General features: G+C 33.1%; 1 protein-coding gene across 1 annotated transcript in view; it reads right to left on the minus strand.

Annotated features, from left to right (window-relative positions):
- Window positions 1-837: 837 nt before the first annotated feature.
- Window positions 838-23,338, minus strand: part of LOC139482186 (uncharacterized) — a 259,285-nt gene continuing 236,784 nt past the window's right edge. The window contains exons 7-8 of the mRNA XM_071265886.1: window positions 2,747-2,859; window positions 838-937 (exon numbers count right to left, since the gene is read on the minus strand). Of these exons, the coding sequence (XP_071121987.1) occupies window positions 923-937; window positions 2,747-2,859 (128 nt within the window). The 3' untranslated portion in view covers window positions 838-922. The remainder of the gene's footprint in view (window positions 938-2,746; window positions 2,860-23,338) is intronic.

The following is a 23,338-nucleotide window of genomic DNA, read 5'->3' on the forward strand; positions in this document are numbered from 1 at the left end:
CATATGAATTTGGCCATTTTTTGTGTGTTTTTTTCATATAAATCTAACAGACGTCAACTGTTTCGGTACTTATACATCCTTCGGATTTCAAATGTTTGGCTTTGAGCGTTCCTGGTGAATGTTAATCCAGAAAAGCGCTTTGGACGCATGGAATTATTTGACGTATTGTTTTCAATTCACAGATTACAAATGATATGTTACACTTTTGAACTCAATTTCTTAATTGTATCATCTTAACTTTCGATTTGAAATCACAACCATCGCATTTTGGATAGTTCGGTTAGCTTATTGAACTTTTGGTTTGTGTTGTCTTTAAACAATTAACGGTAATCTTATAGGACTCGGATTTTCTTGTTTTTGATCTGTTTGTGGATGTTGATGCCTGGCTTGTATCGGTTTCCCTTATTTATTTGTGTTTTTTTCGGGGGAGAGGGGGGGGGGTAATGTATTGACTTATTTTATTTCTGTTTAAAAACAATCAGCATTCAGCAAGTTGATCTGTGTTTGATTTTGTAACCTGTCTCCAATACCTTTTACAAGTCAGGAATATGCTAGTTGCTATCCATTCGTTTGATGTGTTTCATCATTTGATTTTGCCATTTGATTAGGGACTTTCAGCTTTGATTTTTCCTCGGAGTTCAGTTTTTTTTTAATTTTAATTTTTACCATGTGAGATTTATTTTGGTGCTGTTCCGTTGACGAATTCTCCGCTCTATCGTATTATCCAGAAGTCTTAGATTATGAAAATCATTTGTTACTTATCATCTTAAAACCAAACGGGTGTAGCAAAGGGCCCTAGCAAAGTAAAAAAGAAAACAAAAGAAAAAAACCAATACAAAAAAGATATTTCTATTTTATTATCTTATTACACGACGAATCCAAAAGCTCTATGGTTGTTATATTACGTTGACCACATACACTTTTATGGACAGGTTTTCTGAAAAAAAAATATACTATCGTTAAGAAAAAAATCAAATTACTTTAAAATGACATACAATGATTTTTAAACAAATGCTTATTGGAATGCTATTTTTTTTCAAATATACGTGATCAATATAACCAAACTTAAATATAATGGTACAACAAAAGATGCTTAAATAAATAGAAATCCATCGAAACTACATTATTGTTGATCAACTTGACGGGTGCCTCATGATGAGCAATATCTGCATACCCTGCAGGAGTACACGATGAGCAGGATCTGCTTACCCTGCAGGAACACATAATATCATCACCAGTTTTTGGAAGAATTGATGTTGCTCAGCTCTTTATATTTTGTAGACTATTGTTTTGTCTTTTGTTGTTTTAAGTTCACCTTGTGTCTGTCGTATGTCGTCTGTCGTCGTCATATTGTGTTGTCTTTTACAATTATGTTCTTTGAAACTATTATCCAAGTTAATTAAAACTTAACTTACAATTAATAATCATTTTGGTATCTAGTCAATAATATTTGTCTGATAATTTAGTCTAACAAACAACACAGCCGATATGGCTAAAAATTGAACATAGTGATAAAATGGAAGTTTGGTCTTTAATCTTAAAAAAAAACATTAATCTGTCATAAGACTTTCAAAGGAGCAAATGCCCTTACGAGACCTTTTCTATAAGTTTGAGCTTACGACGGTAAAAATCTTAATAAGTGTGAACATTTTTAGATTTAGTTCAAAAATATTTTAAATGATTGGTTGCCAATATGTAAAAGAGAGCACGTTTCTTTTCAATCATGTTCGTACATCTTTCATCAAAAGAGTCAAAAGTATATACCAAAACTGAACAAAATATAACACATTTGCAAACAACCTACAGCTAAAGTGTAACTCAGAAATTATTTGCGGTACAAATACAGAGTACAATAATTTATTTAAGGTGGTAGACCTAGGTTAAGGGAAATAACTTTTAAAATCATCAGTACGTTTGTGTCAACCATTTTCAAAAACATATTCTAAGCTTCTAGGTTACATAGATTATTTTCAATCTGTTTCAGGTAGATGCTTAAAATACATTGGTGAACTTGACTTTTACAAACGCTTGACTGATTTAAAGAGTTATCTCCCTTAACCTAGGTCTACCTCCTTAAGGGTCACAAATTAATGAATGCATATTCGATTTAAATTGTTTAAATATCCTTTTAAATATTAAACTAATTATACAACTATTGTATTAGAATATATGCAGACTTTTGCAAAACAACAAAATAAACTATCCACGAAAATGCAAGTTTTCCTCAATCCACGAAACATCGATACCTACAAAGATGTGAGTTTCAATGGCAGCCACCCAAAACAGAGGGTGAGCTTATGTGCTCCAGATGTGGCCCCTTCGTGGCTCTTATGTAATTAAAAATTCAATGACAATTATCATTCATTAAACAGACCGATGATACGTCTCGTTCATTGAACACATTAATGATAGTCTTATACATTGAGCACACTTAATGCGTTACCCTATTGGGGAGTATACCATCGTTTCCTCGAAAGATCCCTTTAATAAAAGTATTATCACATACCTAAAGACTTCCATATTCAAAAATCAGTAACATGGTCTGGCCCATTTTAGATTTTTATGATATAGCTTCTTTGTTTAAATTTGATTACTTTGCAAAAAGACAAAATAATATTAATCTTAACAGATTGATGTTTGGTTAAAATGATAACATGTATGACTGTAGATAAGTGATTTTGTTTCAATAAGATACAACAAATATTCAATTTTATCAAATAATTTCACAAATAATGTTTCTACTAACCATTGGGAATTCGCAAATATATTGATACCTTTCCATACAGTCCTCAGCAGCCCAGTTAAATGATTGAGCCCACATATTTATACCAATACAATTGCCTATCCATCCATTAGACGCTGAAAAAAAGGTATTTAATTTAACATAATTGCTGAACATTGTATAAAACAACTAATTAGAAATCAGAAAAAAAGATAGGAATATTGTATAAAAACAACTAAATAGAAATCAGAAAAAAGATAGGAAAACAAACTAACAGTTTTATTACATTAAGCCGTAGTCAGAAATATATCCAATAGCTTCTGTAGAAAAACAAGAAATCGGTAAAAATCCTCATGCAAGATCATTCAGCCATTAGACTCAATTGATATATATATATATATATACAACTCGTCTAAACATCAACCCAACAATGTTAGATCTGTAAATTTGCTTTCGCAAATTTTTGGTTCTTCCCTCGCCGGGATTCAAAATATATGTCTAGTGGGACGGCTACAGTGCAGGCGATTAGGTGTGACGATATCTCAGTAGCATGGGTTCGAAACCCGGCGAGGGAAGAACAAAAAATTTGCGAAAGCAAATTTACAGATATAACATTGTTGGGTTGATGTTTAAACGAGTTGTATATACATAATGTACACAGCCATGTATCACCAACATTGCTGGTGATCCGATGGATAAATCTGTTGTAGAGTTGTTACTGACTCTTGTATTAATTTGTAGGATCCTTTACTATAGATAATTGAGCTGATCTGTAACAATAACATCTCCGTGCCTTATATCATGTACTTTAGTACGACGCTAGATTAAAACTGATGTGAAAAGATAACACCCGGCCACCGAAAGCTTCATTTTTATGAAGCCCAGGTGGTCGTGTGGTCTAGCGGGACAGCTACAGTGCAGGCAATTTGGTATCACGATATCTCAGTAGCATGGTTTTGAATCCCGTCGAGGGAATAACAAAAAATTTGCGAAAGCAAATTAAAATATCTAACATTGTTGGGTTGTTTTTTAGACGAGTTGTATATATATATATATTTATTTACAATTTCTCATTATCTGATATTGTTTTTGGATGCCTTATATATCATGTACTGTAGTACGACGCTAAATTAAAACTGACGAGGAAAGGTAACACCCGTTCACTGAAAGCTTTATTTTTGTGAAGCCAAGGTGGTCTCGTGGTCTAGCGCAGCGGATACAGTGCAGGCGATTTCGTGTCACGATATATCAGTAGCATGGGTTCGAATCCCGGCGAGGGAAGAACAAACAAATTGCGAAAGCAAATTTACAGATCTAACAATGTTGGGTTGATGTTTAGACGAGTTGTATATATATACAACTCGTCTAAACATCAACCCAACAATGTTAGATCTGTAAATTTGCTTTCGCAATTTGTTTGTTCTTCCCTCGCCGGGATTCGAACCCATGCTACTGTGATATCGTGACACCAAATCGCCTGCACTGCAGCCGTCCCGCTAGACCACACGACCACCTGGGCTCTCAAAAAAAGAGCTTTCGCTGGCCGTGTGTTACCTTTCCACGTCAGTTTTAATCTAGCGGCGTACTGCAGTACATGATATATAAGGCATGAAGATGTTATTGTTACAGATCAGCTAAATTATCTATAGTAAAGGATCCTACAAATGAATGTAAGATACAGTCACAGAAAATAATTATATTGTAAGCAAATTTACAGATCTAACATTGTTGGGTTGATGTTTAGACGAGTTGTATATACATTATGTACACAGCCATGTATCACCATCATTGATGGCGATCCGATGGATATATATATATATATATATATCTACATCTAGGGGTTAAACTGCACACTTCGGGGGTATTTTTGGACATAATCTGTACACTTCAGTAAAGTGTACAGTTGAGGTGTACACCTTAACTGTAGGTATATGTACAAAAAAAAGTATAAATATTAGCTATGTCAAACTAATGCCACACGAAAGATCGATATAATGCGATTACAAAACGGTTTTGATGGTAAAAAACTATCGAGAAATAAGAAAGATATTGATTTCTGAAGTGGCCTACCCCCATTTTTCTATATATGTCACTTTTCACCAAATCGGTACAAACCGAGATAAAGTGTACACTAACTTTAATCACGATTAATTATTGGTTCCCCCGTATATATGTAATGAAATTTTGTCTCAAATGATAGCTTAATATATCTTTTATTTTTTGATACTTCATACAAGTATCGGAACTTATTCGTTAAGAAATTATCTAAGATATATAATCGATCCTGACATATATATGCATGGTTTTCGATCGGCTTGAAAAAGATATACACATCCGGGCATTTGAATGTTTGTTTTCGTTTTAAAAGAAAATGGAGGATGTTCAAGCGATGACCTATATCATCATTTAGCTGTCGGATAATGGTTTACAATGACTGAAATACGTAAAATAATGTAAGTTTATATTCAATTTTATGAAATAACGACTTCAACAAACAACAGAATTCCTGAAAGAAGAAACAACGATCGTCGTTAACAATGGCCTGAGATCTGTATCCTGCGACATTTATATTCATTCTGATTGACAATTCAGTGTTAGATAATTAAAATATTTATTGTTTTTATCAATATTGGTATAAGCCTGAATAGTTCAGCAACAATCTATAGAATACGGGCGAATCGTGTTTATAAACAATTACAAAAAAGGGGGGACACATGTGTATGATCAATCTGAAAATAATTGAGACAAAATTGTTATTATTGTTTATTTTTCTTGACCCATCTCCAATACACTTTTTAGCTCACCTGCCCTTAAGGGCCAAGTGAGCTTTTCCCATCACTTTGCGTCCGTCGTCTGTTGTCTGTCGTCGGTCGTTGTAACTTTTACAAAAATCTTCTCCTCTGAAACTACAGGGCTAAATTAAACCAAACTTGTCCACAATCATCATTGGGGTATCTAGTTTAAAAAATGCGTCCGGTGACCCGGCTAACCAACCAAAATGGCCGCCATGGCTAAAAATAGAACATAGGGGTAAAATGCAGTTTTTGGCTTATTACTCAAAAACCAAAGCATTTAGAGCAAATCTGACAGGGGGTAAAAATGTTTATCAGGTCAAGATATATCTGCCCTGAAATTTTAAGATGAATCGGACAACCCGTTGTTAGGTTGCTGCCCTAAATTGGTAATTTTAAGGAAATTTTACTGTTTTTGGTTATTATCTTGAATATTATTATAGATAGAGATAAACTGTACACAGCAATAATGTTGAGCAATGTAAGATCTACAAATAAGTCAACATGACCAAAATTGTCAGTTGACCCATTAAGGAGTTATTGCCCTTTATAGTCAATTTTTAACCATTTTTCTAAAATTTTAGTATTCTTTTAAAAAATCTTCTCCTCTGAAACTATAAGGCCAAATTTAACCAAACTGGCCACAATCATCATTTGGTTATCTAATTTCAAAAATGAGTGGCGTGACCCTTCCAACAAACCAAGATGGCCGGCATGGCTAAAAATAGTACATAGTGGGAAATGTAGATTTTGGCTTATATCTCTGAAACCAAAGCATTTAGAGCAAATCTGACAGGGATAATTTTTTTATCAGGTCAAGATCTATCTTCCCTGAAATTTTCAGACAAAACAGACAATCTGTTATTGGGTTTCTGCCCCAGAATAAGTAATTTTAAGGAAATTTTGCAGTTTTTGGTTATTATCTTGAATAAATTTTTATAATATATTTTCAACTGTAATTACTGGGCCAAGTTCATTATAGATATAGATAATAGTAGCAAGAAGAATATCCAGTAAAGTAAGATCTACAAACACATCATGATCACCAAAACACAATTTTGTCATGAATTTATCTGTGTCCATTGTTTAATCTGCACATAGACCAAGGTGAGCGACACAGGCTCTTGAGAGCCTATAGTTTATAGCTCACCGGCGTGTTATTTAAACAGCGATAATGTTCAGCAAAGTAAGATCTATCTAGACCAAAATTGTCAATTGACCCCTAAAGGTGTTTTGCCCTTTTTGAGTAACTTTAATCATGGTCAAAGGTCAATGACAAGTTATAATTGTTTGGCTTATCCTTGCTTCTTTTCAGAAACCGCATAAGAATGATTAGGTATTGACATGTTTTTTGTCCTAATTTTGTTAGTTACAGTACGTCTTAAAATGTATATTTTAGTTGCAAAGGGTGTGTTTACTTTTGATGGGACTTTCCACCCCTCTTACACTTAAAATTAGCTGTATTGGGATAGAACTCATATCCCATATTATAGTGGAGACTTGGGGTCATTTGATTTGAAGTACCTGCTATATGACTTTGAAATTTAATTCAAGGGGAAAGGTAAATTTGAAAGGTACCCCTATTTTTGACATTTTTACCTATTATGTCTGTTTGTTTTGTTCTCGCATCGGTGACTATATAATGGAATTTGATGCGACTGTCATACAAGTGAGAGGTTTAGCTAGCTATAAAACCAGGTTCAATCCACCATTTTCTACATTTGAAAATGCCTGTACCAAGTCAGGAATATGACAGTTCTTGTCCATTCGTTTTTGATGCGTTTTGTTATTTGATTTTGCCATGTGATTATGGACTTTCCGAATTGATTTTCCTCTGAGTTCAGTATTTTTGTGATTTTACTTTTTTTTTTGACGTTCTATATTTTGACCTTTACTCTATATCATTATTTATACATGATAGAGCCATTGTGTCTTTAAAATAAGGTTGGAAGACATATGATATTGAAAATGTCAACCAGAAGTAAACTTTTTAAATCGGAAGTAACAACTTATCTCCCTTATTTTAAGAAAAAGGTTTTAGAAACTATATATTTTGGGAATCAGTGTAAAGTTATTATTTGAAACTGGAACGTGACTTTGTAAATTGGCTTATTATCTTCATAAGTTGATGATACTTTTGCTTTCAAAATTATATTTTCAAAATTAGTTTGTGATTAACTATCATTTAAGATGGGAAATACTGTTTTAAAAAAAATATATTTTAATAAAAAACAAATCTAGAAAAATATATTTTTGAAAAACTTAATGAGTCGGTAAACTTGTCAATCTATTTTAAGTAATAATTTGATATAAACAAAAAATAATATTTTAATGTTTAATACATTGGGGTAAGTCAGATCATCATTGCTAATAAAACAATTTGAATTTAATTTTACACTTATGTTATTAAAACATAAAAATTTTAAGGTTTGTTTGTCATTTTAAACATATACAATGTATGCGATGTGTTTAAGCATTATGGAATACTTTGGGAGTAAAAAATGCAGACTTTTTAGTATAATGAGCACATAATTTCTTATTTTATAAGTCATAAAAACCTGTATGGCTGTATGTTGAAAGATAAAAAAAACTGTTCACTAACATAAGGACAAGATAATGAGGATTGACATTTTGAGGGAAATGCATCTTTATACAAGACGTATAATTCTTTGATGGGAATTAACTGAATGAGTTAGTTTGCCAGTGCTACTTATTATAATTCACTTTTTTTTAATTTTTGCAAATCAAAATGCGGAGATATTTCATTGTGCATTTATACATTAGACAAATTGTAAAGGAATGCAATCTTAGTTTCTTGGTTAGAAAAATAATGTCACAAGTGTGGGACATTAAGTTATAGAATGTGTAGTAATTAAACATTGTATATTAAGTAAATGTTGATTTTATTAAACATTAAATTTATATTATAAACTAATGTTGTCAAAAATGATATTTAGGTAAAAACCCAATGATATCAATTAAACATAATAGATATTCATTTAAATACCAATTTTATCATTATGCATGCACATTACAAATTTTACTTAAAATTCACAACAGCAATCAACGTTAGTAAAACATAAAAAAAAATTACGTTATAGATAGTTTATTAAATAATGTGTTTTAACATTTGCTGGAAAGACAGTCATCACGAACAACTAACACAAATGTTGCAGTACGTGAAGAAGGTTAAAATGCAAGTCAAACATTTCACTTTGTCATTTTCCATTATGATTAAATTATATCTTTCAGTAACTGCCATACTTTGGATGAAAATTACTTTTTCATCCTCCAATTATTATTGTTTTCATCCAAATATTTTGTCAAAACATAAGATTTGATATTATATGCTGTTTGCTGAGATTCTCTATTTACTGTCCATTACAGGTATAAGTTTCAACTTATCTTTAAATATCCAAGGATCTCTATTTATTGGAAAGGCATCAATCGCAAACAACTAACACTGCAATGTGGCAGCTAATGAATGTCGGTCTTTCAGATACTGCCATGTTTTGGATGACAAGTGTTTTTTATCTTCAAAATTGTTTAGTTTTCTTCCAATAGATTTGTCAGAAATATATGAAGTGGTTTTATGTTGTCTGCTAAGATTCTCTATTTAATGTTCATCACTTATGTCTGGTTCAATTTGTCTTTTATATCCAATGACTGTAATGGAAAAGCACAACAAAACTATACAACCCAGGAGTCAGTTTCACAAAAAAAACGTCATAAGTATACTGAATTGTTCATGACTTACGAGCAATCTTAATCGTTAGGTTTTTGCGAACTGACTCCGTTTTCAGTATTTTCTGACAGGAGAAAACAATTTTTAGATGAACGTAATTTATGTTTGCTGATCTTAAATTGCATTCTGACAATTGCACTGAAATGGAACAATCATGTTTTGTTACTGTTTAGTTTCAACGTTTTTGTAGCCATCATATTAGGGATCAGAATATATTTTGAAAGAAAAAAACGTTGCACCCAAATACCCACTTTATTCATTTAAAATTGAATGGCCATTCCCTTACATTATAAAATTGCAAATGGATATGGGGAATGTGTCAAAGAGACAACAACCCGACACTTATAAATGTTTGTGCAATAATTGATACTATCAAGGAGTATATGATTTATTTGTAATTTGTAGTTGGCTGTGAATTAGAATTTAGAAACCATGACTTGTATTCTATAAGGCAGCAACCATTTGATTTTCTGGGGGGGGGGGGGGGGGGGGGGCTATGTTTTTTTTTCTGTACAAACTTTTTTTCGCCTGTTGCGAAAAACAATCTATTTTTTTCGCGACAAGTTGAAAACAATTTTTTTCTTTCAATTTTAGCATTACATATAGTGGCAGCTTTTCTCCAATAACTAGAAACAAACTTTTTTTTCCAAAAAAAACCATAGCCCCCCCCCCCCCCCCCCCCCCCAGAAAATCAAATGGTTGCTGCCTAATAAATGTTGGTGTTACACCCCATCTCGGATTTTTTATAGCTAAAGCGCATTGTTGCTTTGCATCACGGTGTGGAGCTAACAGTTTCAGTCGAAATACACGCCATCTTGAATAAATAACTTATCACGTATAGCTTCGGATTGGTTGCATTTAACACAGAAGGCATTCATCATTTTCATTAAATCAGTAAGGTTTATGACCCCTTCTGTAGCCATTTTTAGCTTACATGGCCCAAATGGCTCATCACTTGGCGTCTGTCGTGGTTAATTTTACAAAAATCTTCTCCTCTGAAAGCACTAGGCCAAATTTATCCACACTTGGCCGCAATCATGACATCAATTTGGGGTATGTAGTTTGAAAAATGTGTTCACTGATGCGGCCAACGCCATGCAGAAATGTCCAGTAGCATCGTATATTCTTCAAATATTTTCTTGCACAATGTCTGGACATTGGTGGACATGCAACATTGCAAAACCACACGTTTACAAATAAAAATCAACACCCAGACTATAGCTATAGTTATTTGTTTCATTCTAATCATGCTAATGAATGTTGTCTAGCCATTAAAAACATGTTGATCCCAATAAATAACTGGAGCATTCTTAAAGTGTTGTTGTTGTACATGTATGTATAAATAGAATCTTCTACAGTATTTTTTTTAAATTTTATTTAAGTTGTTTATAATGATGATTTTAATTTTTCAACAGATTGAGACTTCAAGTTTTGTGTATCAATGAAATGCAAATTCACTGGTTTGAGCATGGTGACAGTCAGCATTTAAAATCTGCTGCACTTTTCTCAATCCACTGGTATGCATAATACAGCATAGTGCCATAGACGATTGGTGGATTAGCAAAATCATGCTGGAAATAAACATCATTAGCAAAAGGCTACAGCTTCATGTACATGTACAGTAGGTGCATTTTATTTTTGTTAAGTAAATTTGTCTTAATTGGATTTTTTATATCACAGCCATGTAACTCATATCAATAACTGGTGTATAAGTGAATGTTCCTCTAAAATTGTTCAAAACTTCAAAAGGAGGGTTATGATTGAATTTGGGGGCTATCATGGCTATGGCCCAAACCATTTAGGAATATGATTTTCATGTTTGGGGACAATAACTTGAGCAAAAGTCTATGGATCTTTATGAAATTGTACCACAGGTTCCAAACCAAAAAAGGAATGTTAGGATTGATTTAATTTTGAGGGTTGAATAGGTGCCGAAAAAAAACTTAAATTATTATGCCGAATCTCATCATGTTGTTAGATTTTGGATTTTTATGCCCTACCTAGGATAGTAGATGGGTATTATGTTCTCTGGTCTGTGTGTTCCTTTGACCGTCTGTCCTGCTTTTGGTCAAAGTTTTTGGTCATGGTAGTTTTTGATGAAGTGGAATTTTAATCAACTTAAAACTTAGTTCACATGTTCCCCATGATATGATTTTTTTAAATCAATGCTAAATCAAAATTTTGACCCCAATTTCACTTTCCACTGAAGATAGAAAATCATAGTGTGAAGTTCAGGTTGAAGTTTTTGTTCAAGGTACTTTTTGATGTATTTGAAGTACAACCAACTTGTAACTTATTACACATGTTCCCTGTGATATGATCTTTCTTATTTTAATGCCAAAGCAATGGTTTGACCCTGATTTCACGGTCCATTGAACATGAAAAATTATAGTGCAAGTGGTGCATCTCTGTACTATAGACACATTCTTGTTTACCTTTAAATTGGTCCACAGGGTCAATATTAAACATAGATCTATTTTATTAGCAAAAATTTATTTTATGGAGTTCCTTGGTATACTGAATCTTACCGTACTTATTGCGTAGTTATATATTGATTTTTTATCAAATAGGTCCAAATTTATTTATACATGTATTTGCATTTTTTTGTCAAGCCTCTAAGTTTTGTTGTAAAAGCGAGACATATCGATCCTACATTCTGTTGTCGGCGGTGTCCATTATTCACATTATTGTTAAAGTTTTTGAAATTTGAACAACTTTCTTAAACTATCCTGGATTTCTACCAAACTTGGTCGGAAGCTTGTTTAAGATCATAAGATAGTATCCAGAGGTAAATTTCGTTAAAAAAAATCCTGTGTATTAGCATTTTATTTATAAATGATCTTTGTTTTTCTGCCAACAAACATCACATTCACTCTGTGGTTAAAGTTTCGAAATGTATATATTCTTTTTTATATATCTTGGATTTCTACCAAACTTGGATAGAAACTTGGATACAATCATAAGAATGTATCAAGAAGTAAATTTTGTACAAAAAAAAATCCTGTTTATCAGTATTAGAATTACTTATTTTTCTGCCTGTTAACAAATACATTCACTCCGTGGTTAAAGTTTTATTTTTTTTTATAAATTTCTTAAACTATTCTTAATTTGTACCAAACTTGGACAGAAGCTTATAAATTTTGTCATAAATTCTATTTTTTGTCTTCAATATTTGTCAATTGTTTAACTATAATAGACTAAGGTGTACAACACAGGCTCTTAAGAGCCTGTTCTTTTTTTTATACAACTGCAAAATTTTTGCGGTCGTATATTGGTATCACATCATAATCTTTAGCGTCGTCCGAAGACGGATGGTTTCCGGATAATAACTTTTGTATAAGTAAATAGAAATCAATCAAACTTTAACACAATGTTTATAACTACGAAAGGAATGTTGGGATTGATTTTGGGGGTTACGGTCCCATCGGTTTAGAAATTAGGGGCCCAAAGGGGCCCAAAATATACATTTATCTGGTTTCAGGACAATAAGTTGTGTATAAGTATTTCAATTACTCTGAAATTGTACCACAATGTTCATAACATTAAGTAGATGCTTGGGATTTATTTTAAGGGTTGTGGGGAATTAAGGGCCAAAAGGGGCCAAAAACAAGCATTTTTGAAGTTTCAGGACAATAACTTATGTTTTACTGTATGGATCTCTCTTACATTGTACCACAAGGTTCCATATAATAAAGGGAAGGCTTGGTGTCAGTTTGGGATTAATATCCTTGAACATGTAGCAATAGGGGGCCAAAAAGAAGCATTTTTTTAGTTTACAGACAATAACTTGTGTTTAAGTGTATGGATCTCTCTGAAATTATACTACAAGGTTTCCTACTACAAAGGAATTGCTGGAATTGAGTTTTGGGGTTCTTGCTACATGGGGGTTTAAGTGAGGGGCCAAAAAAGGGGCCCAAATATGCATTTTTGTAGTTTTTAGTCAATAACTTGTGTTAAAGTGTAAAAATCCCCCTGAAATTATACCACAAGTTTCCATACTACAAAGGGGTGGTTGTAAGGGGTAATGGATGAAATCTTTAAGCAATTAGGGGCAAAAAAGGGGGAAACAAGGGTTTTTCTGGTTAAAGGACAATTTAGACAATTTAAAAGCTGTGTAAGGGAGGTAATCCAATTCCAATTAAAATATAAAAATACTGTTATATATATGTTTGATAACTTGATTACCTCCCTTACACTGCTTAAAAATTATGTTAAAGGAAGTGATAAGTGTCTTAAGATTTTATTTTTAGAAGTCACTGTTAATAGTAATCTTAACCATGACTGTAAGTTATTTTATATTCTAATACTTCATGATGTATTTTAATGAGTAGTTAGTGTTGCCAACTTAATCAGAATTTTGAATTGAGATTACTTATGGAAAAAGGGATTGGGGAAGGTGAAAAAAAATGGTGAGGGGTAAATTTTTTCTCATTTCAGATTTCAGAAATTAAAACAAAAATTCTTCAAATATTTTTTTTGAGGGGATTTATATTCAACAGCATGGTTTTTTACTCAAAAGCAAAATAAATAAAGAAATTGAAGGTTCATTAGTCCACATTCATTCTGTGTCAGAAACCTTTGCTGTGTCAACTTTTTAATCACAATCCAAATTCAGAGCTGTATCAAGCTTGAATGTTGTGTCCATACTTGCCTCAACTTTTCCGCGTTAAACCTCTGGGGTCGTATAAAGCTGCACTCTGCGGAGCATCTGGTTTAAGTTTTTGTAAACACTTTAAACTATAATAGATACAAAGAGAGAAACAGTAAGTACCACAGCACTTATGTTGATAACAGTCAGAATCAGTCTGGATGGCTGTAATTGTCAACTAACTCGATGTAGAAGTTATTTCCTATGAATGGTGATTTTTATCCATATTTTGCATTTTTGTTAAAAGGAATATGGAGGCACATTTTAAAAGCCAAAAAAAATCAATCAATAGAATCTACATATGAGTCAACATGCCCAAATTGTCACACTAGCATTTAGGTCTGTCTGGAGGCACAATTTTAAAGCCAAAAAAAAAATCAATAGAATCTACATTTGAGTCAACATGCCCAAACTGTCTGTCTGTCTGTCTGTCTGTGTCTTGTGAGCCTCCTGTCTGTGTCTTGTGAGCCTCCTGTCTGTGTCCTGTGAGCCTCTTGTTTAATAAAGTTGACCTACTGCTAAATAAAAAGACGAGTGAGTGTCATAATCAAATGTTTGTTCATTTTAACACCAATGTTTTGTGGGGGTTTTGCATTTCTTTTGGTAAACCTGATAAATAATGCAAAAAAAAAGCACAGAATCGTTCATGACACTTGGAATATCAACAAGATACTTTTTGCCTATCTTCAAACATATATTTCCTGATTTATGTTAATTTTAACCTACGATAGTAGAAGGGCGTTATGTTCTCTGGTCTGTGCGTCCGTTCGTTGTCCTGTCCCACTTCAGGTTAAAGTTTTTGATTAAGGTAGATTTTGATGAGGTTAAGTCCAATCAACTTGAAACTTAGTACACATGTTCCTTATGGTATGATATTTCTTATTTTAATACCAAACCAGAGTTTTTAGCACAATTTCACAAAGAGTGTAAGTTCTCAAATCCCACCTTTTTCTATAATTTTCTCCTGTCTCATTTGTTCCCTTCTGTTACTTAGATCCTACTGTTTTACACACTATATACTGCAATATCACCATTTTTCAAGTTCCACATCTTATCCGATATCACCATTTTTGAACACCCTATATCCCTCATTCCATTCTTCTATCATGTTTCGTTTTAAAACAAAATAATAAGAGCATTACAAAATTTGGGTAAAATCATTAAGAAAGCAACACCATGACACAAAAATGAAAGTTAAAGGTCAACAGTGCGTCATCAATATAGCATACATAAAATTGAGAATGAAAATGGGGAATGTGTCAAAGAGACAACAACCAGACCATAGAACACTTACAGACAACAGTAGAAGGTCTCAAATAGGTCTTCAATGCAGCGGGAATTTCCCGCAATCGGAGGCGTCCTTCAGCTGGCCTCTAAACAAATATAATAGTTCAGTGATAACTGACGTCATACTAAACATCAAATTATACACAAGAAACTGAAATTATAAATGCCAGCAGAGGCGGATTTAGAGGGTTTTTCAGGGGGCCCGCCCCCCCCCCCTTTCTGGGAAAAAAAATGGTTGATTATATAGGGAATCATTGAAGCATGACTGGAGCAGGCCCCCTCTTAGGCAGTCAGTGGGCTCCCACTTATGAAAACTTGACACTCGAGTATAATTAGATGGGTATTCGGGCCAGGGATTCGGGCATCGCAGGATATATGGAAGATAATGAAAAAATATTTTCCGGACCATATTACTGAGTACTTGAACCATACGTATGTTCATAGCTATATTCATGATATATGCAAATGCTATTATAGTCCGACATACGCGTACCGGGTTGGACCATATGAGATTGATACTCATTTGGTAATGTTCCGGATCATATTTAATTTAGTACAATGTATTAGGAGTTTAGGACCATACGTGTATGGTCATGACCATATGCGTATATTCATATAGTCCGACCATATGAGTAAAATACTCGTTTGGTTATTAACGGGCCGGACCATATGAGTATTTGGACCATATAGGTATTTTTTTTCAAATTACATTATAAACGTTACAATAATACAAAAATTTTATCTAAAAAAACAATGATGGTTACATGAAAATTTAATTGTTAATTTTTATAATTCAAAAACTACGTAAAAATTAAATATTGATGTCATAGTTAGTTTTTATCGCTAGTTACATTCTTACTAGGCTTGGGTGACATTTACTTCCACAAGGCTTTTTTGCATTTGCAAGTCTTAGTTGTGCAAGATCCTTTTCATGTACACCTTTTGTCTGCGAGTGAAAATCTAGCGTTATTGCAGCTGCGTACAGTGAAACCGAGGTCTTTGGCCATTGTATGTATGTATGTACGAAGATCCCTCCGTGAACGGAGCACCCGATTGCTCCGAGGGTACAATGTAATCCCTATCAGGATTAATGGAGATGTGTCGGTCACTTATATACAACCCACCACAGGACAATCCCCAACCCAACACAGAGGGATTGTTAGGAGACACAAGAAAGTCAGTTATTATGGTGTAGGAAACCGTAGAACTCGAAGAAAACCACCGGGCTTCTCGGCGGGAACAGACAAACCGAGGGGATATCTATAGATTGGTCTCCACGTCAAAGTCGGGGACAACTTTGACCAACCGAGGCCCCCAAAGTACCTATTCTAGTTTAATATCCGGTCTAGGTCCCAGAGATGTGTGTGGGAGGGTCAAAATCACCCTACTAATGGTATTGAATTTCCAGCGCCCCGAGTCAGGATCGAACCTGGGACCTTTAGCACTGTAGCCTTCGGTCTTAACTACTAGGCCACGAACCAACATATGATATATTAAGCTTCTCAATGATCGAAATTAGTTTTTGTCAAAATGCTATATAACCAGTGTAATTTTTCTGAAAAAATGGTTGGCTCAAAGTTTCTGAATTTTTTATACTTTTGTCAAATGGTCAAAGTAAATACTTTGTCATAATTTTATGAAAATTAAATGAGCCAAACTAATTTTAGTGAAGGTGTTGGGTACCATGTACTTAAGAAGTTCTAGATCTCAAATATCGTAAATATGACTGCAATACACCATATTCACAAGACATTTTAAATAAACTATGTTACTTTCCAGTAATGGAATTGATTGGTGCGACCCTATAGTCCCTAATCATAGATATACATTATACTCCATTTGAAAGTTTATTAAGAGATGAACAAAAGGTATATAGTCGATATGTTCAGCAACGCATATTAGAGGAGTAACGAAGGAATTTCACATCGAAATACGCTTGAACATTAAGAAATCATTTATTTTGAATAACGGAATGCACTGCCGCAAGTCGTTAGCCCCTTATCAAGGCAAAATTAATTCACCAAATTAAAGCTTATTGATAGAAGAATAAATTTAGTTTAAACGATATGTGCCGTAATGACCATTATAGAGGGGTTACGGAGGACCTTATTTCAAAAATACGCGTGAAAATAAAGAAATAGCCAATTTTTAATAATGAAATTGATATTTTGAATAATGGAATTGACTGGGGCGACCCTTAAGCCCCTAATTATAGATATACATTTTACTTCATTCAAAAGCTTATGAAGAGATGAACAATTAAGAAATAGCCAATTTTGATAAACCAAATTGATGTTTTGAATAGTGGAATGGGCTGGTGCGACCCTTTAGTCTCTAATTATAGACATACATTATACGTCATTCTAAAGTTTATGAAAAGATGAACAAAGGGTATATAGTCAATGTGTTCAGCAACGCATATTAGAGGAGTAACGAAGAAACTAAACATCGAAATACGCTTGAACATTAAGAAATAGCTTATTTTGAATAACGGAATGGACTACTGCAAGCCGTTTGCCCCAAATCAAGGCAAAATTAATACAACAAATTTAAGCTTATTGATAGAGCAATAAATTGAGTATTAATGATATGTGCTGTAATGACTATTAGAGTGGTTAAGAAGGACCTAATGTTCAAAATACGCGTGAAAATTTAGAAATAGCCAATCTTGAATTATGAAGTGGATATTTTGAATAATCGAATTGACTGGTGCGACCCTTTAGTCCTTAATCAAAGATATACATTATACTCCATTCAAAAGCTTATTAAGAGATGAACAAAAGGTATATAGTTGATATGTTCAGCAACGCATATTAGAGGAGTAACGAAGGAATTAAACATCGAAATACGCTTGCACATTTAGAAATAGCTTATTTTGAATAACGGAATGGACTGCTGCAAGCCGTTAGCCCTTATCAAGGCAAAATTAATACACCAAATGTAAGGTTATTGATAGAGGAATAAATTAAGTATAAACAATATATGCCGTAATAACCATTAGAGGGGTCACGAAAGACCTTATTTTCAAAATACTCGTGAAAATTAAGAAATAGCCAATTTTGAATAACGAAATTGATATTTTGAATAGTGGAATGGACTGGTGTGACCCTTTAGTTCCTAATTATAGATATACATTATACTTCATTCAAAAGCTTATGAAGAGATGAACAAAAGATATATAGTCGATATGTTCAGCAACGCATATTAGAGTAGTAACGAAGGAATTAAACATTGAAATACGCTTGAACATTAAGACATACATGTAGCTTATTTTGAATAAATTAAAGCTTATTGATCAACGAATAAATTGAGTATTAATGATATGTGCCGTAATGACCGTTTAAGTGGTTAGGAAGGTGCCGTAATAACCATTAGAGGGGTTACGGAGGACCTTATTTCAAAAATACGCTTGAAAATAAAGAAATAGCCAATTTTAAATAACGAAATTGATATTTTGAATAATGGATTTGACTGGGGTGACCCTTTAGTCCCTAATCATAGATATACATTATACTCCATTCAAAAGCTTTTTAAGAGATTAACAAAAGGTGTATAGTCGATATGTTTAGCAACGCATATTAGAGGAGTACCGAAGGAATTAAACATCGAAATACGTTTGAACATTCAGTAATAGCTTATTTTGAATAACGGAATGGACTGCTGCAAGCCGTTAGCCCTTATCAAGAAAAATTAATACACCAACTTAAAGGTTATTGTTAGAGGAATAAATTTAGTATAAGCGATGTATGCCATAATAACCATTAGAGGGGTTACAGAGGACCTTATTTCAAAAATACGCGATAAAATTAAGAAATGGCCAATTTTGAATAACGAAATGGATATTTTGAATAGTGGAATGGACTGGTGCGACCCTTTAGTCCCTAATTATAGATATACATTATACTTCATTCAAAAGCTTACGATGAGATAAACAAAAGTTGTATAGTCGATATGTTCAGCAACGCATATTACAGAAGTTAGGAAGGAATTAAACATCGAAATACGCTTGAACATTAAGAAATTGCTTATTTTGAATAACGGAATGGACTGCTGGAAGCCGTTAGCCCTTATCAAGGCAAAATAAATACAACAAATTAAAGCTTATTGATAGAGGAATAAATTTAGTTTAAACAATATGTGCCGTAATAACCATTAGAGAGCTTACGGAGGACCTTATTTCCAAAATACGCGTGAAAATTAAGAAATAGCCAATTTTGAATTACGAAATTGATATTTTGAATAGTGGAATGGACTAGTGCGACCCTTAAGTCCCTAACTATAGATATACATTATACTTCATTCAAAAGCTTACAAAGAGATGAACAAAGGGTATATAGTCAATATGTTCAGCAACGCATATTAGAGGAGTAACGAAGGAATTAAACATCGAAATACGCTTGAACATTAAGAAATAGCTTATTTTGAATAACGGAATGCACTGCCTCAAGCCGTTAGCCCCTAAGCAAGGCAAAATAAATACAACACATTTAAGCTTATTGATAAAGGAATAAATTGAGTATTAATGATATGTCCCGTAATGACAATTAGATAGGTTACGAAGGACATAATGTCCAAAACACGCGTGAAAATTTAAAAATAGCCAATCTTGAATTATGAAATAGATATTTTGAATAAGGGAATTGACTGGTGCGACCCTTTAGTCCCTGATCATAGCTATACATTATACTCCTTTCGAAAGCTTATTAAAAGATGAACAAAAGGTATATAGTCGATATGTTCAGCAACGCATATTACAGAAGTAACGAAGGAATTAAACATCGAAATACGCATGAACATTAAGAAATTGCTTATTTTGAATAACGGAATGGACTGCTGGAAGCCGTTAGCCCTTATCAAGGCAAAATTAATACAACAAATTATAGCTTATTGATAGTGAAATAAATTTAGTTTAAACAATATGTGCCGTAACAACCATTAGAGGGGTTACGGAGGACCTTATTTCCAAAATACGCGTGAAAATGAATAAATAGCCAATTTTGAATAACGAAATTGATTATTGAATAGTTGAATGGACTGGTGCGACCCTTTAGTCCCTAATTATAGATATACATTATACCTCATTCAAAAGCTTATGAAGAGATGAACAAAAGGTATATAGTCGATATGTTCAGCAACGCATATTAGTGGAGTAAGAAGAAATTTAAAAACATCGAAATACGACTTGAACATTAAGAAATAGCTTATTTTGAATAGCATTATGGACTGATGCAAGCCGTTAACCCCTAATCAAGGCAAAATTAATACAACAAATTCAAGCTTATTGAAAGAGGAATAAATTGAGTATTAATGATATGTGCCGTAATGACCATTAGAGTGGTTAGGAAGGATCTAATGTCCAAAATACGCGTGAAAATTTAGAAATAGCCAATCTTGAATTATGAAATGGATATTTTGAATAATGGAATTGACTGGTACGATCCTTTAGTCCCTAATCATAGATATACATTATACTTCATTCGAAAGCTTATTAAGAGATGAACAAAAGGTATATAGTCGATATGTTCAGCAACGCATATTAGAGGAGTAACGAAGGAATTAAATATCGAAATACGCTTGAACATTGAGAAATAGCTTATTTTGAACAACGGAATGGACTGTTACAAGCCGTTAGCCCTTATCAAGGCAAAATTAATAAACCAAATTAAAGATTATTGATAGAGGAATAAATTTAATTTAAACAATATGTGCCGTAATAACCATTAGAGAGCTTACGGAGGACCTTATTTTCAAAATACGCGTGAAAATTAAGAAATAGCCAATTTTGAATAACGAAATTGATATTTTGAATAGTGCAATGGACTAGTGCGACCCTTAAGTCCCTAACTATAGATATACATTATACTTCATTCAAAAGCTTACAAAGAGATGAACAAAGGGTATATAGTCAATATGTTCAGCAACGCATATTAGAGGAGTAACGAAGGAATTAAACATCGAAATACGCTTCAACATTAAGAAATAGCTTATTTTGAATAACGGAATGCACTGCTGCAAGCCGTTAGCCCCTAATCAAGGCAAAATAAATACAACACATTTAAGCTTATTGATAAAGGAATAAATTGAGTATTAATGATATGTCCCGTAATGACAATTAGATAGGTTACGAAGGACCTAATGTCCAAAACACGCGTGAAAATTTAAAAATAGCCAATCTTGAATTATGAAATAGATATTTTGTATAAGGGAATTGACTGGTGCGACCCTTTAGTCCCTAATTATAGCTATACATTATACTCCTTTCGAAAGCTTATTAAAAGATGAACAAAAGGTATATAGTCGATATGTTCAGCAACGCATATTACAGAAGTAACGAAGGAATTAAACATCGAAATACGCATGAACATTAAGAAATTGCTTATTTTGAATAACGGAATGGACTGCTGGAAGCCGTTAGCCCTTATCAAGGCAAAATTAATACAACAAATTATAGCTTATTGATAGTGAAATAAATTTAGTTTAAACAATATGTGCCGTAACAACCATTAGAGGGGTTACGGAGGACCTTATTTCCAAAATACGCGTGAAAATTAAGAAACAGCCAATTTTGAATAACGAAATTGATTATTGAATAGTGGAATGGACTGGTGCGACCCTTTAGTCCCTAATTATAGATATACATTATACCTCATTCAAAAGCTTATGAAGAGATGAACAAAAGGTATATAGTCGATATGTTCAGCAACGCATATTAGTGGAGTAAGAAGAAATTTAAAAACATCGAAATACGACTTGAACATTAAGAAATAGCTTATTTTGAATAGCATTATGGACTGATGCAAGCCGTAAACCCCTAATCAAGGCAAAATTAATACAACAAATTCAAGCTTATTGAAAGAGGAATAAATTGAGTATTAATGATATGTGCCGTAATGACCATTAGAGTGGTTAGGAAGGATCTAATGTCCAAAATACGCGTGAAAATTTAGAAATAGCCAATCTTGAATTATGAAATGGATATTTTGAATAATGGAATTGACTGGTACGATCCTTTAGTCCCTAATCATAGATATACATTATACTTCATTCGAAAGCTTATTAAGAGATGAACAAAAGGTATATAGTCGATATGTTCAGCAACGCATATTAGAGGAGTAACGAAGGAATTAAATATCGAAATACGCTTGAACATTGAGAAATAGCTTATTTTGAACAACGGAATGGACTGTTACAAGCCGTTAGCCCTTATCAAGGCAAAATTAATAAACCAAATTAAAGATTATTGATAGAGGAATAAATTTAATTTAAACAATATGTGCCGTAATAACCATTAGAGGGGTTACGGAGGACCTTATTTCCAAAATACGCGTGAAAATTAAGAAATAGCCAATTTTGAATAACGAAATTGATATTTTGAATAGTGCAATGGACTAGTGCGACCCTTAAGTCCCTAACTATAGATATACATTATACTTCATTCAAAAGCTTACAAAGAGATGAACAAAGGGTATATAGTCAATATGTTCAGCAACGCATATTAGAGTAGTAACGAAGGAATTAAACATCGAAATACGTTTGAACATTAAGAAATAGCTTATTTTGAATAACGGAAAGCACTGCTGCAAGCCGTTAGCCCCTAATCAAGGCAAAATAAATACAACACATTTAAGCTTATTGATAAAGGAATAAATTGAGTATTAATGATATGTCCCGTAATGACAATTAGATAGGTTACGAAGGACCTAATGTCCAAAACACGCGTGAAAATTTAGAATTAGCCAATCTTGAATTATGAAATAGATATTTTGAATAAGGGAATTGACTGGTGCGACCCTTTAGTCCCTAATAATACCTATACATTATACTCCTTTCGAAAGCTTATTAAAAGATGAACAAAATGTATATAGTCGATATGTTCAGCAACGCATATTACAGAAGTAACGAAGGAATTAAACATCGAAATACGCATGAACATTCAGAAATTGCTTATTTTGAATAACGGAATGGACTGCTGGAAGCCGTTAGCCCTTATCAAGGCAAAATTAATACAACAAATTAAAGCTTATTGATAGAGGAATAAATTTAGTTTAAACAATATGTGCCGTAATAACCATTAGAGGGGTTACGGAGGACCTTATTTCCAAAATACGCGTGAAAATTAAGAAATAGCCAATTTTGAATAACGA

Source organism: Mytilus edulis, chromosome 7, assembly GCF_963676685.1.
Source record: "Mytilus edulis chromosome 7, xbMytEdul2.2, whole genome shotgun sequence".
Classification (NCBI taxonomy): Eukaryota; Metazoa; Mollusca; class Bivalvia; order Mytilida; family Mytilidae; genus Mytilus; species Mytilus edulis.